General features: G+C 31.4%; 1 protein-coding gene across 3 annotated transcripts; it reads right to left on the bottom strand.

The window, feature by feature from the left end:
- Positions 1-2,526: 2,526 nt before the first annotated feature.
- LOC129315125 (cold-responsive protein kinase 1-like) lies at positions 2,527-6,915 on the bottom strand. 3 transcript variants are annotated; one of them, XM_054958675.1, is made up of 7 exons: positions 6,734-6,915; positions 5,753-5,929; positions 5,423-5,538; positions 5,084-5,294; positions 4,716-4,953; positions 3,899-4,049; positions 2,527-3,127 (listed from the first exon to the last, which is right to left on the bottom strand). In XM_054958675.1, the coding sequence occupies exons 2-7, from the start codon at positions 5,826-5,828 to the stop codon at positions 2,738-2,740; spliced, it is 1,182 nt and encodes a 393-aa protein (XP_054814650.1). In that variant the 5' UTR covers positions 5,829-5,929; positions 6,734-6,915; the 3' UTR covers positions 2,527-2,737. The 3 variants fall into 3 exon arrangements, with proteins under 3 accessions (XP_054814650.1, XP_054814649.1, XP_054814647.1); XM_054958674.1 differs by having other exon boundaries at positions 5,753-5,912; positions 6,734-6,914; XM_054958672.1 differs by lacking the exon at positions 6,734-6,915 and having other exon boundaries at positions 5,753-5,796; positions 5,913-5,983.
- Between the last annotated feature and the right edge of the window lie 8,444 nt (positions 6,916-15,359).

Here is a 15,359-nt window from a genome sequence, read left to right as displayed (position 1 = left end):
TCTTTTTATTTTTAAAACATATAAAATAAAATATTTTAGAATGTTAAGTAGAATATTTTCAGCAATATTAAAAAATAAACTGAAGTGTAGATTTTGAAAATAGAAAGGAAATCAATGCAGTTTTAACAAATTTTGAAAGAAAGTCGTTGCATTTTACTCTCAATCAAAATATTTTTAGCGTTATTCATGTTTGCAGTTATTCATTGCAGGTAAAGAGCAAAGATTCAAACGCTCCCTATAAGAGTTACATTGAACCCAAAAAAAAAAAAATCAGTTGATTAATTGCTTTTCATGAAGAATCTCCCAAAAATTCATGAATTTTAAATTTTAAAAGCAAAGTGATTTGTTAGTTGCGAATGAAAAATTCCCATGGGAAGTAGAAGAATCTAATCAATTTATTATTCTCCCATGGTGGAAGCATTCTGCATTTAGAACTTGTGGCCTTAAGACAAAAATACAAAAAAAAGAATCTCCACAATTTTGTTAATGTGACTTTAAAAGCACAGTTATGTCATCTCATCCACCTTTTTTAGGCCTGGTTTGTCATCCACTTTTAGGACTCGGGTTTTCCTACTTTTTCTTTTTTTGGGCGACTCCTGGCAAATCCTTGTTTCTTTAATTGTCCATCTTCGGAGTCATCGATATTTAATTTCCAATATTGATATATATATATATATATATATATCAGAGAATGGACGTATTCATGCAAATATATGCGTGTATTTTATTTTTAATTTATATTTGATAAAAATATATTTAGGAAATATAACTATTCATTAATTTTGATAAAAATATATCTCAAATATAATTTAAACATGTTTTTGAGGATTATTTAAATAGGTTTTACATTTTTTATCTACTATTAGGTATTGTTATGTAAAATTCAAATATTATCAAATCTTAATGAGGGTAACTTTTTCAATTTGATTTTTGTATTACTTAAACTCATAACCTTACTATTTGGTCCAAAAAAAAAAAAAACTCATAACCTTGCTTTAAAATATATTAAATTCTTTCTGCATGATCTCGTCACTAAGAGAAAATTTTAAAAAATATTGTTATTCTTTGTATTTGAATAAAAAATGAAAAATAGAGAAGAACAAAATAAGCAAATATTACAATGACTATAATACTCTTATATTAAAATTATTATGTTTCATATAATTATCTTTATAAAAATAAATTGAAAGTAGAAATTATATTAAAAATGATCATATTAATTTAAAATCAAAATATTTGTAATGTATTTTCATATTATTATATTTTAAAATTTCAATGATTTAATGAAAATCAAAAACCAAATATAATAAAACTCTTCAACACCATGAGATCATGAAAAACAAAAAAGCAAATATAATACACTGATAGAGAATTCAATAGTAATATGGAGGAACATGCTTAGGCAAGAAAACAGATAAAATAAGCGAAACAGGAAAAAGAATTCACTCAACATGACTATATATTTGCAACAATGAAAAATAATGCTGGCAAATAATGATGATGATGATGATGATGAATATGAATGTGGAAATCGCTAAACAAAAGACAATTCGCCCAAATCTAATACTTAAGGGGAAAACCAAATAAGCGAATGGCGAAAGTTCAAGGAGCACAATAAGAACTTTAATTGGACAAGCAATGGAAAATTAACATGACAAGAACCTGCGCAGAAATGAAGAAGAAGGTGAGATAAGGGCAGATAGTGGAACAAAACTTTTCTCCCCAAAATCTCTCCCCTTGTGGAGAGAAAATTTGGGACGAGAATGTTATGGCTCCCTCATTTTATTTTCTCCCTTATTTTTTTCTCCTACTTTTCTTTCCTTATCTAAATAAGGAAAAAATTATTTTCCCCTCTATTTTTCTCTCATATTTTCTTTTCTTTCATATTTTTTCTCAATCCAAACATAGCATTGAACTCATGTATTATTACTTCAATCTAAAAAAGCCATTTATAGATTTTTTTTTTCTCAAGCTTCCTGCTAATTACTCCATATATTCATCCTCGTGGCTTATTTAGATATTTTCTTTGTTTATAATTCTGAATAATTTTATTTTCCGAAGGCCCCAAGAAGTCCGCAATTTTGAGAGCATGAATGAACTAAATCTGGCTTTATAATTTGAATCTGGAGCATAAGATGGGGCAATCTGGTCTGGATCATCAAAATCAAATTTAGACTGTTCATTTTTTAAAATAAAATTTAAAAAATTAACTAAGTTTATAAAATAATAACTCTTCAAATCAAATTCAGATGTTCCTTTGATTCCTTTAAAATCTAAGGAAGCAAAATTATTTGCAATGATCATCAAGCAAAATTTCAATGATCAAGTGAACACAAAATCTTGAGAAAAATAAATTAACTGTACTGTGAAATAAATGCTCGAGCATGTCAAAGACAGATTCACAATATTTCTCCTTATGATTGATATGATTTACTTGGGACTTTTACAAGTCATGATGGTGGATAAGAATTTGTGTTCATGAGACTGACAGAGACAAACCAGCACAGGATACGCAGAGAAAAAAAGGAAGGCAAGGGGAAATCTTCAAATTCATCAGTGAATGCAACACTTGTCCATTTACAATACAGTAGTACTTCCAGAGAGAAACTTTCTGATCTCGGAGGGTTTGCACAAAAGAATAAAACACGTCCAAAAACTTGGAAAACTGTGCAAAATTTACATGACATCAAAAGCCTTGAAAATCATCTAGAAAGAACAAAACATTGGCGACTGACATTTACATGCTATGATCATATCGCACGGCAGAGGTTGTAGTAGCAACCGTTGAAGCAGCCGACGACATTGTAGTGTCCCGGAAGTCCGAGGACGAGGATGCATTATATGAAGACAATGTCTTCATATCAACTTCATTTTTTGGTTTTCCTTTAACTTTGAGGTCCATTAAGTCAGAAATCAAGCCTGGTTCTGTTATCTTACTGTCGTCGACATCCATTTTTCCCGTGAGCATCTTAACCACTGAAGACATGGGTGGCCGGAGTTTCGGAACTTCCTGAGTGCAAAGAAGGCCAACTTTCAGAAACTTGCAAGCTTCCTCAGCGTCGAATTCTCCATTGAGTGATGTGTCTACCAGCCCTACCAATATCCTTTGCTGATAATATCTCCATGTCTGTAACAGCAAAGTTTAAATAAGAGCAGGTCTTGAAATCTTACATGATACAGAATAGATTGCAGTTGCACAAGTTCAATCACAATGCGGGTTTCCTTGATTGCATCTCTGAGAAGATACAATTAGTTTAATTCTAAAATCTAAATTTATGAACCAGGCTTGTAGTATTTAAGGTAACATCTTCCATTGACAGATCCTGATTTTCTAATTTCATTGTCAATAAGCACTTCATTGCACAGCAGCAATTTATGCAAAATTCAAGAGTGATATATAAATCACTCGAGTAAGAGATAGTCAAACCAACAAGTGAGAACAGAGATATGTCATATAAAAGCACTCTGCCAAATATTATTTAAAAGCTTGAAGGATCGGAAAGAAGCAGCTTGTATGACTCATAAGCACTCTCCCAAATACAAAAGCGACAGACCGTTCAGTTTTTTCCCCCTTTTTAACGAATACCATTTAATGCGATTTACATCTGAAAACTTTAGTTCATCAACAATGACCAAAGAAAAAAAATCTATTCTATTTTCTTCTAACTATGCTTTTCACAGCCAAAAGAACATATGCTACATTCATGCATTTGAAGAATACTATAAAAGACTATAATTGTGCATGAGCTTAATTCCATCATAACACTCATCATATCTGTCTCTATCTCTCTCTACATGCATACATGCGTTCACTTTTTGTGAAATATGCATTCGAAGATTCGAAGTGGAAAAAGAAGGGCCAAAAAGATTGGGAATACGGGGAAAGAAGGATTCATACTCTTTCTAGCAGGAACTGTTCTTCTTCTGGTAATCGTGTATTTGTATTGCATCTCCCGCTGACAATCTCCAAAAGAAGTACACCAAAACTGTAAATGTCTGCTTTTCTATTCACCTGCCCCCTGACTGCATATTCTGGTGCCAAATAACCTCTGAAATAAGGAAACACAGCAATAAATTCCTTATGTTTCAAAAAATAAAGAAGAAATGAAAATAGCACATGAAACATAATTTGTGTGGGGGATTGAAGCTCTCCTCTTCACGTGCAGAGGGAAAGGTAATAATTCAATCCTAAATATATATGCATGCTTGCATGAATACATAAGTGCACCTCAGCAATCAGGTTAATGTGAGAATTGCATTTTTTGGAACAAAAATTCTAAAACAGCACCAGTTCCTCGTGTCAAAACTAACCAATTATGATATCATCTCTATTATTTAAATTAATAACTAATTAATTAATCATTAAGTACAATCCTCTTTTATGACCACCCCATCTGAGAGATCAGAAACCATTAACGCATACATAAAATGAAATCAATCTATGAATTAACTTCAGTAGTCAACTAGAAACTCTTTCCCAACAAAATAGCATGTAATTCTGGTTAATAAGCATATGGAGTACTAACTATTAAGACCCTAGTGAAAGTGGGAGATCTTAGTTTTAAGCTGGGAACTTGATGTGGAGAAACTGAGTCCTCCTACCATGACGGCTACTTTGCATAATGAAGACACGGGAAAAACTAAACAGCAAAAATTCTCCAGCTTTCTGTAGAGTGTAAATCAAGAAAATGAAGTTTCAAAGAAATAGAACTTACATTGTCCCTGCCACACGTGTACTGACATGAGTCATGTTTGGTGGGATAAGCTTTGCAAGTCCAAAATCTGAAATCTTTGGTGTAAGTTCTTTGTCAAGAAGAATATTGCTTGCTTTTATATCCCTATGAACAATATGTGGTCTTACTTCCTCATGAAGAAAAGCAAGTCCACGGGCAATCCCAATGCATATTCTAGATCGTGTTTGCCAATTGAAGAAAATATTGCTTTGACGTCCACCTGTAAGTGAAGAGGATAGAGCCATTGAATAAAAAATAATAATGGGCATAAGGTCAGCATTTATTAAAATCTATCGACAGATAAAATAGCAGGAGCTACTCATGAGTTAAAAAAAAAAAAATGCATTCACCTAGAAGAGTTTGTGCAAGACTGTTATTCTCGAGGTAATTGTAAACTAATATTCTGTGATTTCCTTCCACACAACAGCCATATAACTTAACTAAATTTTCATGCTCTATTTCTGAGATCACTTTGATCTCTGTCAAGAATTCCTGCACCCCTTGTCTTGATTCAGCTGCAAGGACTTTGATAGCAGCAATTTTTCCATCTTTTAGCTTTCCCTGGACATCCAAAGAATTATCTTAAGATCTCATTCACAAGACAATGTAGAAGAAATCAATTTTCGCACTTTGTGCTATGGGAATGCAAGCAAGAATTGAAATCATGGGCTTATAAGTGGTGCAGCCACCTTATAGACAGAACCGAAGCCTCCCTCTCCAATTTTGTTCGCTGGACTGAAATCCTCAGTGGCAGTACTTAGTTCTTTGTAGGTATAAAGAATAACATTGTGAACACCTGATAATTCTGTTCATAAATATGAGCAATCAAAATCTAATAATGCGTGTAGTATTTGTTCGATGTATCATGCTGGGAGTACCTTAATTCAAGCATACACCCATGTCCTTAAAATACAAATCAATTTTTTTAGCAAAAAAACAAAAAACATAAATCAATTTTAAGAAAGTATAATAACTATATACTGATAATATCAAGTATTTAAAAAGTTATTTTAAGTTACCTTCATCAATTTCAGGATCTCGTATAACTGAAGATCTAACCTTCCTACCAAATAAGGAAGAAAAACAAGAAGTCATGACTGAATGAAAGCAGCTACTAGGAAGCAGTTTTCACTTTCAAATGATAACGATTGCTTCAAATTAACCCACTGCCAAGACCACCTGATTGAACCATCGAACTGGGAAGGGTCAGCGTCTCGAAGAACAATCAAGCGATACATATCTTATAAGAGCTGCACAATCTCCAAGGATTCCGTGGTATGTCACAGGGGATATTACATGTAAAAAGTAATAAGCAATAACTGACTGACCAATTCTGATTTTTCTACCATTGTCCACTCATAATGAAAGAGGATAACCTCCTCAAAGAGGTGTATTCCAAAAGAATTAAAAGCAAAATGAAATTAAACTACATTCGCTATGTGACTTCATGTAACCAAGCCATAATGTACAATGTAAAACAAGTCAACAGTAGAAAATGCGGTTAAGGATCTTAGAAAATCTCTTGCCGACGAGACAGAGTAATGGAATTGGGATGAATTTTGTTATTGCTCTCTCTCTCACAGAGTCACCAATTTAGTCCAAAAGCGCTTCATAACACTGTTCCAAATGCAGGTTATGCCTTTGACTGCTGTTCTAGTTTATTTAACCTAAGTTTTGGTTATTGAAGTTCTCTTCACTGGTTATTTATGCCCTTTTCCATTGCCCAAAGAGTTTAAGCATGAAAGTTTGAAATTCTGAAATAGAACGAGCAAAGTCTAAAGGCCCCATTACAAAATTTAGAGCATGAGAAAAAGGGGGATAGAGCAACTGGCCAAAAACCGCCCACAGCAGCAGAGGAAAATCATCCTTTGTTTCAAGAAATCAAATCCAAAGCACTTGCAAGTTTCCAAAAAGAAATAAAAACAGAACACAAACCTATACTTGAGGGGTAACAAAACAAAATATTAGGTGTAAAATATGAATGAAAGTCTGAAACTAACCTAAGAAGCAGCTATCGGAAGCAGGAAAAGCACCACCTTGACAAGACTGGGAAGAAGGAAGAAAAGGGAGAAACCAGAGAGAGAGAGAGAGAGAGAGACAAGGTGTAGTTGAATTGTGTTTTATGACGCCTCTTGAAGATGCTAGTGGTAGTTATTAACTTGGCGATGTCGATGGAGGAAGGAAGCATACTTTGAAAAATCATCTTATTGACACTTTCGAATCAGGCGACGACTATGCAGTATGCACATTGCACGCCAAACAAGCAACGACTATAATGATTTTGATTTTTATTTTTTATAAATTAACTAAGCATATAATCGTACACTTGTGGTGTTTCATGGTTGCTTAATTAATTAACTACTACAACGACCACGACAGGACTAAATTATATATTATTTTCTAAACTTTAAATCATATATTTTTTTCGTTTAAAAATATAAGATATTTTTTAAGAAATTAAATATTTAAAAATATAAAATATTTTTAATTTTTTGAAGTGTAATTATTATCTTTTTTTTTAAATGTCCCTATTGATAATGACTTTATATTTATTATAAGGTATTTAATAAAAGTAAATATAAAAAGATAGGGTTAGTTTGAAAATAAGTAACCACTTTATTGAAGGTCATATTCGAATAAAAATGCCTTACATTTTAAACAGAGGGAGTATACATAACCTTTTTAATCTTTAAAACTTTACAATGAACCGCCATCAACTCTTATATTTATACAAATAACTCTATATGATTAATTTTATACATTAATTATCTATATATAACTTAAAATTTGGTGGTTATTTGTATATTAATCAAAGTTGGGGGCTTAAATGCATGCAAAAATAAAATTTAAGAGTATATATAATTAATGGCTAGAGATTATTTGCATAAATGTAAAAGCTTAAAGAGGTTTATTATTAAGTTTTAAAGATTAGAGAAGTTATTTGTACATGATTCAAAATTTAGAGGAGTTGTACTCCCTCTATTTAAAAATATATGGCATTTTAAACTAAATCTTACCCTCCAATAAAATAGTTATCTATTTTCAAACTAACCTTATCTTTTCATATTTATCCCTATTAAACACATTACAATAAATATAAAGTCATTATCAACAGAAGTACTTAAAAAAAAATAATGATTACATATCAAAAGACTAAAAATAACTTACATTTTTTAACATTCAATTCTTCAAAAAAAATTTTATATTTTTTAATAAAGAGAGTATGTAATTTAATCTTTTAAATATTCTCCTAACTAAATGAATAAGTGTGATGCCAGCTTAAACAAATGCAATGGTACCTTTAGAAATTCAAAGAAGAGCGGTCAACAAAGTTTGGGTAAGAAATTTTCCCATTTGCTGAAATTTATAAGTCGTTCTTTAAATGTTTTTGAAGTTTGGAAGCATGTATTATATTACTTTGCATTTAAATTGATATATTTATGAATAATAGGAAATGACCGAGGTACCCTTTTCCCAACAAACCCCAGCCAGCACCTAAACAGCCATAGCCACCCTAAAAACCACCGTCAGCCACCACTAGAACGACCATCGGTCACTGTAATCTGTAGAGACAAGGGCCATGATTGAAAAACAATTGTTATCGACCAATATTTTTGCACAAATGACAGCCATATATCAACATCCATATTTTTTATCTTATTTTATTCGCACTAATTTCACATGATAATAACATCATGATAATGTTCTAGTTGTAGAAATGCAAACAAGCATCCAAAACGAACACTTTGATAAAAAAGGAAGCATTAGTTAGGTGAGAGTCTACAAATAAAAAAAAATGGCAAAAGTACAATTGGGTGAGAGTATACAAATATAAAATCACGTAGCAGTGTTACACTTGATTAGTGTTTAATAAGCCACACGAATCATGAAGTCTCATGGAATTTTCATACAGCAGAGTTGACTATTTTTTATAAAAGAAAAATTGCCAATAATGGATTTTTTTTATTACAGTCATAAATGAAACGTACAAAGGCACTAAAAAGCGTTCACAATTCAAAAGTCAATTATTCGTGTTGTCTGAACAAATTAAACCATAAAAATGCAACAAGTAATTACGACGTGCATGGCTAATTGATGTCGTTCATTTATTCATTTTATGTTGACGATTGGCGCATTGTCATTCACAATTAAGATATCATTACTTTTTCAATATATATATATATATATATATATATCATAACTTTTATGTCCGGTTAGTTTTTTTTCTTTTTTGGGTTAAATGTCCGGTTTGGTTAAAATGAATTAAAAGAAAAAAATGAAATTGAATTATATAATACTTCAATTTTACTAATGATACTATTATGTAATAGTAATTATGAGTATTATATTTTTCGAATATAAGAAACATATTTTTAACAAAATTACTATTTTATTCTTACTACACATTCCATACTATTTTTCATAGCCAAGACTCTTAAAATAAAATAATCAAGCTATTATTATTATTTTTTTGGCCTAGAGATCATTCATTTCATTGAAAATAAATGTTCAAGTAGGGTTGCACAAAAGATTGAGCAGGACTCGACTTCAGCCTAACCCGATGTCTGGTCTCCTTTATGAAAAGAACTGACTTAGACAACTCATAGTTCGATCTGATTCAGTGATAGGCTAAAAATTAACATGACCGAACTTGGTCCATAAGATTGACAGACTAGTTTTGTTAATTCAGTACTCACATAGTTTTTTTTCCTTTTTTTCTCTATAAAAGGCAATAATTCATTTCAACTTAATAAACTCAATTAAGATAATAAAAACACTCATAATCATAAAAAAATTCATAATAATTTCTAACTACAAGAAAAAAGTATTTCAATTATAGTTCAAGTGGTCCAGATTATTAAATTATTAGTTTGAACATGCAACCGTGCGAGGATCTGGACTTATTAAATTATTAATAGTCTTAACGTATTATTATTAATAATTACTAAATTAATCATAATCATACTAAATAAATTTAATAGGACCAGACTGGACCAAGTGGACTAGATGCCCAGTCTCCTACCCAGTCCAACCCAAAGAAACAATATGGTTTTTTAGTCTTTTTAGTCCTTTCAATTCTAAAGGATCAATTTTTAATAGGATCGATCTTTTTCACGTTAGGCTGGGTCGAACAAAATTGAAGGACTTCTATACGGCCTTAAGTTCAAGGAAACAAGCACAAAATGACAAAAAAAGAGTCAAACAAGTCAAGATAATAAAGCAAATAAATCATCCAACACTAGCACGTGCTTCTTCAGTAGCTTTCAAACCCAATATGTCTTCAAACAAAACAGCCATGATAGAGGATGGAGGCAGTTGAAGATGCCCTGGAGGACACATCTTCTTTGAGGTGAAGGTTGTTAAAAAATTTGTAGCTCTATTGGCAGATCTATTCACAGAGGAGAATGAAATCCAACTCAACTTTTTATTAAGATAAAAAATATCTAGCAGGGCTTGAAAGCTTTTCCAATCACAACTGCGTGAACAATAAGAAGAAACAACATTAAAAATGGTGATGTTATCTATGTCAATAGCTGCATCCACAAGACCTGCCATTTCCAAAAGCTTAATCCTTGATAGCCATAGATTCCACTTTCATTACAAATCTAGCTTTAATAAGTAAAGACCAACCATTTATCCAATTTCCCTTGAAATCTTTACACACAATCCTAATTCTAGTAGATGACCCATTCATAAGAAGAAAGTTGTCCATATTAAATTTCAAAGATCCCTATTTTGGTGGGAGCCATCGTGAAGGTTGAGACATGGGAACCATAATGCTATTTGGAGGAGACAAGGGAATTCATGTCTGCTCGTCAATAGACAATAACTCTTAAGAGCTGTTTCAACAAGCAAAATCATTGATCATGAATTTAGTGGAACATTTTGGAAGATATAATTACATCTAAATTTCTAAATATACTAGAGAGTAAAAGCACAGCAAGTCTTATCATATTCTTTCAGTTTCGTATCACAAAGAATAGTCTCCCACATTCATTTCTCAAGTCTCACTAATATCAAGTAATAAACATTTAATGCCAATTAAGAGACAAACTAGACAGCCTTAGCCTAGTTATAATAAAGAAAGAGATGTTCTTGCAATTGTTCAACAAAATGAAGATTGGATACATGTTGGTTGGAGGGCACTTATGTTTGTATAAATCTTCCTTAGTTGCTAATGAACCAGTATAGAGATGCTAAGGAAAATATTTAATCTTTAAAGGAACTTGCATATCCCAAATTACTCTCCAAAGAGCTTCAAGAGGCCTCCACAAATGATAGGGATCAAGTAAGGTTTCTAAATGTCATTCTCTTCTCACTGCCTTATATCTTGATTTAACAAAATAAATATCATCTTTTGATTCTAGCCAGACAACTTTATCCTTTCTACCATTACCATAAATTAGGGCTTTTAAAAATTTCTGCAATCTTATTAGATAAGACCTTGCTCTCACCTTGTCTAGATTCCACTAACTGTCCATAATAATCTGATCAATTGTCATCTTCTTCTCATCATCAGTTAAAATTTCAACATTTACTATAAAGCCTGGTAAACTATAAATCCATAGGTCTAAAAAGACTTTAACATTAATGCTATCCCCTATTTCCTATAACAAATATTTTTGTAACAGATTAGGGCCTTCCAATAGACCTAACTAACCCCAAGATGCATGTGAATCCTTCTTAACTTGTAGAAAATTAGTATTCTTAAAATAAACACTCTTTAAAACCTTAACCCAAAGATCATCTGGATTATGCAAGACACACCAAGCATTCTTAGCCAATAAAGCTAAATTGAAGTCCTCAAAGTCCTTAAAACCCATGGCCCTAACCTTTTTTAGTTTAGACATATCTTTCCATCTTTTCCAATGGATTTTGCTGCTATTTTTACTACTACCCCACCATAAATTAGCAACAAAGCTATCAAGCTCAGCACAAGCTTTTTTAGAAAATTTAAACACTAATGTGAGGTAAATATGGATGGAATTTGCAACATATTTAATGAAAACCTCTCTACCTACTTTAAATGGTGTATTGTGTTTCCATCCTTATATCTTCTTTCCTACTCATTCACGTATACTAGCTAATGCTGTAGCTTTTCATCTTCCCCAAATAATAGGCAAACCAAGATATGTTCTTAGGTCTGGAGAATCCTCAACACCCAAAATTGAACATATCTCTTCCCGTACATCACTAGGAGTATTATAAGAAAAATACACACTAGATTTAGAGAAGTTAACTTGCTAACCTGAGGCTGCATAAAACATGTCTATTAAAACTTTAAAAGCCTTACATTTTAGGATTGAACATTTTAAGAAGAACAAAGCATCGTCTACAAATAATAGATGAGTTAGCTTAGGACAAGAATTTGCTAATTTTATGCCTTAAAGCTCCCCAACCTTAGCATGAACAGAGATCATTTCAGAGAAAACATCCATAGCAAGAATAAACAAATATGGTGAAATGGAATCTCCTTGTCTAAGCCCTCTTTGAGGTACAACTTCAACCACTTTCCTTCTTAAAAGAGTCAAATTAAAATGCATTGATGTGATATATGTTAACCTCTAGAATTTCATGTCATTGTATCACATTTTTTTAAATTTTAATCCATTTTACCTCATTTGTATATATTTTTATTTTTCAAATTAGAAAAATGTGCATTTTGTTTTGAGTTTGCATTCTTAGCTTTAATTTAATATTTTCAACCTAATTTTGTGTTATTTTGGTTTAAGATTTAATTAGATACGTTTCTGGAGCTTTGTTGATATTTTTGGAAGGTTTTTGGATGAAGAAATCAAGTGTAAAAAGAATAAATTTTGTTAATTGTGACAACAGTTCAAAAATGCTAAAGTCGTGACTTTCACTGCTGTTAGAAAAACGCTGCATTTTATTTATCAAAAATTGTTGGCTAAGACATAAATATGTTGAGAGCTTGACTCAGAATGCATTTTTTAGACTTTGAACAACCATTTGGAGCTTTATGTGCTAAGGTTTGGACATTGAAAGAGTTGGGTTCAAAAGAACAGAGTTTTGAAGACATTTGAAGCTTGTTTTTTTGGTTTTTCTATTACTCTTCCCTTTTCTCTCTTATATTCTGATATGGGTCCAAATATTTTATGTATTTGTATCTTTTAGATGATTATGGATAACTAAACACTTTGTTCTAGGGTTATTTGAAACCCTTGTATGGATTAACACTATGTTTCTTTTCTCTTTTTGTGATTAATGATTGTGTGTGTGTGTGTGTGTGTGTGTGTTTTTATTTTACTCTTTTCTTAATATTTCTAAGTGATTGGCCACTATTTAGATATTGAATTCACTTGATTGATGCTTGAAAGGGCTAGATTGAGTATAGAACTTGAGTAAAATAGTGCAAAAATTTAATATTTACACGTTGAATGGATGGTTTTGCTAATAAGATAGAGATATACTTGCTAATATTACATAATCATATTAAGGTTGGAGCTAAAAATTGAGTTTTATTAATTACAACAAGAGATTGAGCAATTAATTTAACTAAACACTTGTTCATGACTTGAGAGAGCTTGTCCAAGTATTTTTAGAACTCTAGATTAGCACTTATTTTCATTGAAAGCATTTAGGAGAGGACATGATTTTGGTGTTATAAGACACAAGGGGAATAAATAATCCTAAATTCAAATTTGTACTTGAAGTCTATGAATCAATTTGTTTTTTTTTTTTTAGTGTTAAGTTAGTTTCAAAATTATTTTCACCTAATTATATTTAGCTCAACTTAGTTGAACTAACTTAATCTTTTGTTTGATTATTATTTTTAAACAAGTCATCGAGGAAACGATACTTTACTTTCATTATATTACTTGCTACGACCCGTACAATTGTGATGAGCAACAATACATCTCATGATCCACTGGCCCATCTAGAATCAAATCTCAATCTTAGCAAAACTGCTTCAAGATAATCCCATTTAAGTTTATCATAAGCTTTATTCAGGTCAACTTTTAGAGCCAAATCAAATCTCATGGTTTATGCTGCAAATATTGGAAGATTTCATGGGCCAATTGAACATTATCCTAATTAGCTTATTTGGGACAAATGCACGTTGTGAAACAGTCACAATCTTCTCTAAAATACTCTTCAGTCTGTTTGCAAGCACTTTAGAAATTACTTTGTAGGCAAGGTTGCACAAACTTATTAGCCTGAATTGATCAACATTCTCTAGGCAATCTACTTTAAGAATCAACACTATATTAGTGTCATTGATTCTATAAATATCATCCCCTTGCTCTAAAAAAGTTTTTAACCATGCTAAAAAATATAATCCCCAACAATAGGCCATGCCTTTTGATAGAAAAGTCCTGAATAACCATAAGGACCAAGAGCTTTCATACTGCCTAAACCAAAAATAGCATCTCACTTCCTCTATTGTGACAGATCAGCACAATAAAATATTATCAAAATTTGACACTTTCACTAGAATGTAGTCAAGTATAGCAGTAGCCATGTTGGATCTAGATGCTCTAAAAAAAATTCCATAAAAATGTGAAAACCCAAAGGCAATTTGATCTTGCTCTTCTACCCAAATTCCATCCTCATTTTTAATCTTCAGAATCTTATTATAATTTCTGCAAAGGATAGTAATTGTATGAAAGAAACGAGTATTTCTATCACCATAAAGAAGCCATTGGACACATGAATGCCGCCACCAATATTGCTCTTCACGCAAATGGACATCTCTAAGCTCCACTTCCAATTCTTTTTTTCCTTTTAGCCTTTTCAGCAGAGAACTCATACTATAGATAATGTTTAATCTGAGCTTTAGTATTTCTTATCAGTTTTTTATTATTGGGAAAGGCTACTTTACTCCACTTGATTAAATCTTCCCTACACCAGTTCAATCTTCTGGCAACATTTTCAACACCACACGCATCCATATGATGAGAATAAACCCAATTGTTTATAGATATTCAAGGGTACAATGTGGATTGATCGCTGACTTTCTCTTTCAACCGATTGAAATATTCAGGGGTCAAGCTTGCAACTGTTTAGTGTTTAGTTAATTAATTAATTGATATATTAATAATAAAATTAAAATATCATATTATACAAAAACGACTTTTTATAGATATTAATTAATTAATTAACGAAAATACTACGCGTCGACCATGTTGAAAGAGTTTTATTGTGATACTTAACATAAAAAGATTGAATATAATTTAATTGAATTTTCATTAAAGTTATATAATTAATAAATTAATTTGTATTTTGTTAATGTGATTTGATCGATCTTTGTATAGTCCATCATCCGTCGTATTATTTTCCCTCGTTCTTCTTTGTTATTTCCTTGTTTATCTTTGAATTGAACTTTCAATCAAGTTGCCGCAAGAAGTTAATACTTGTATAGGCCATCATCGTGTGATTTTCCCTCGTTTTTCCATGCTTTTTCCTGTTCATGTTTTAATTTAATTTTCAATTAGAAACTAAGAATTCAATATTTGTACAAGACATCATCATATGATTTTCCGTTGTTTTTCTTTTGTTTGTTTGTTTTTTTTTTTTTGGTTTGACTATCCTGTCATTGACGTTATAAGCGGTGAAAATGGAAGAAGGTTTGACTTCAAACTTTGAAGTCAATAATATAGTGTG

This window comes from Prosopis cineraria, unplaced genomic scaffold, assembly GCF_029017545.1.
Source record: "Prosopis cineraria cultivar Desert tree isolate PC_DT_omini unplaced genomic scaffold, ASM2901754v1 PC7, whole genome shotgun sequence".
NCBI classification, from domain to species: Eukaryota; Viridiplantae; Streptophyta; class Magnoliopsida; order Fabales; family Fabaceae; genus Prosopis; species Prosopis cineraria.
The sequence above is the reverse complement of the archived record's forward strand: the minus strand, read 5'-3'. Positions and strand labels throughout refer to the sequence as shown.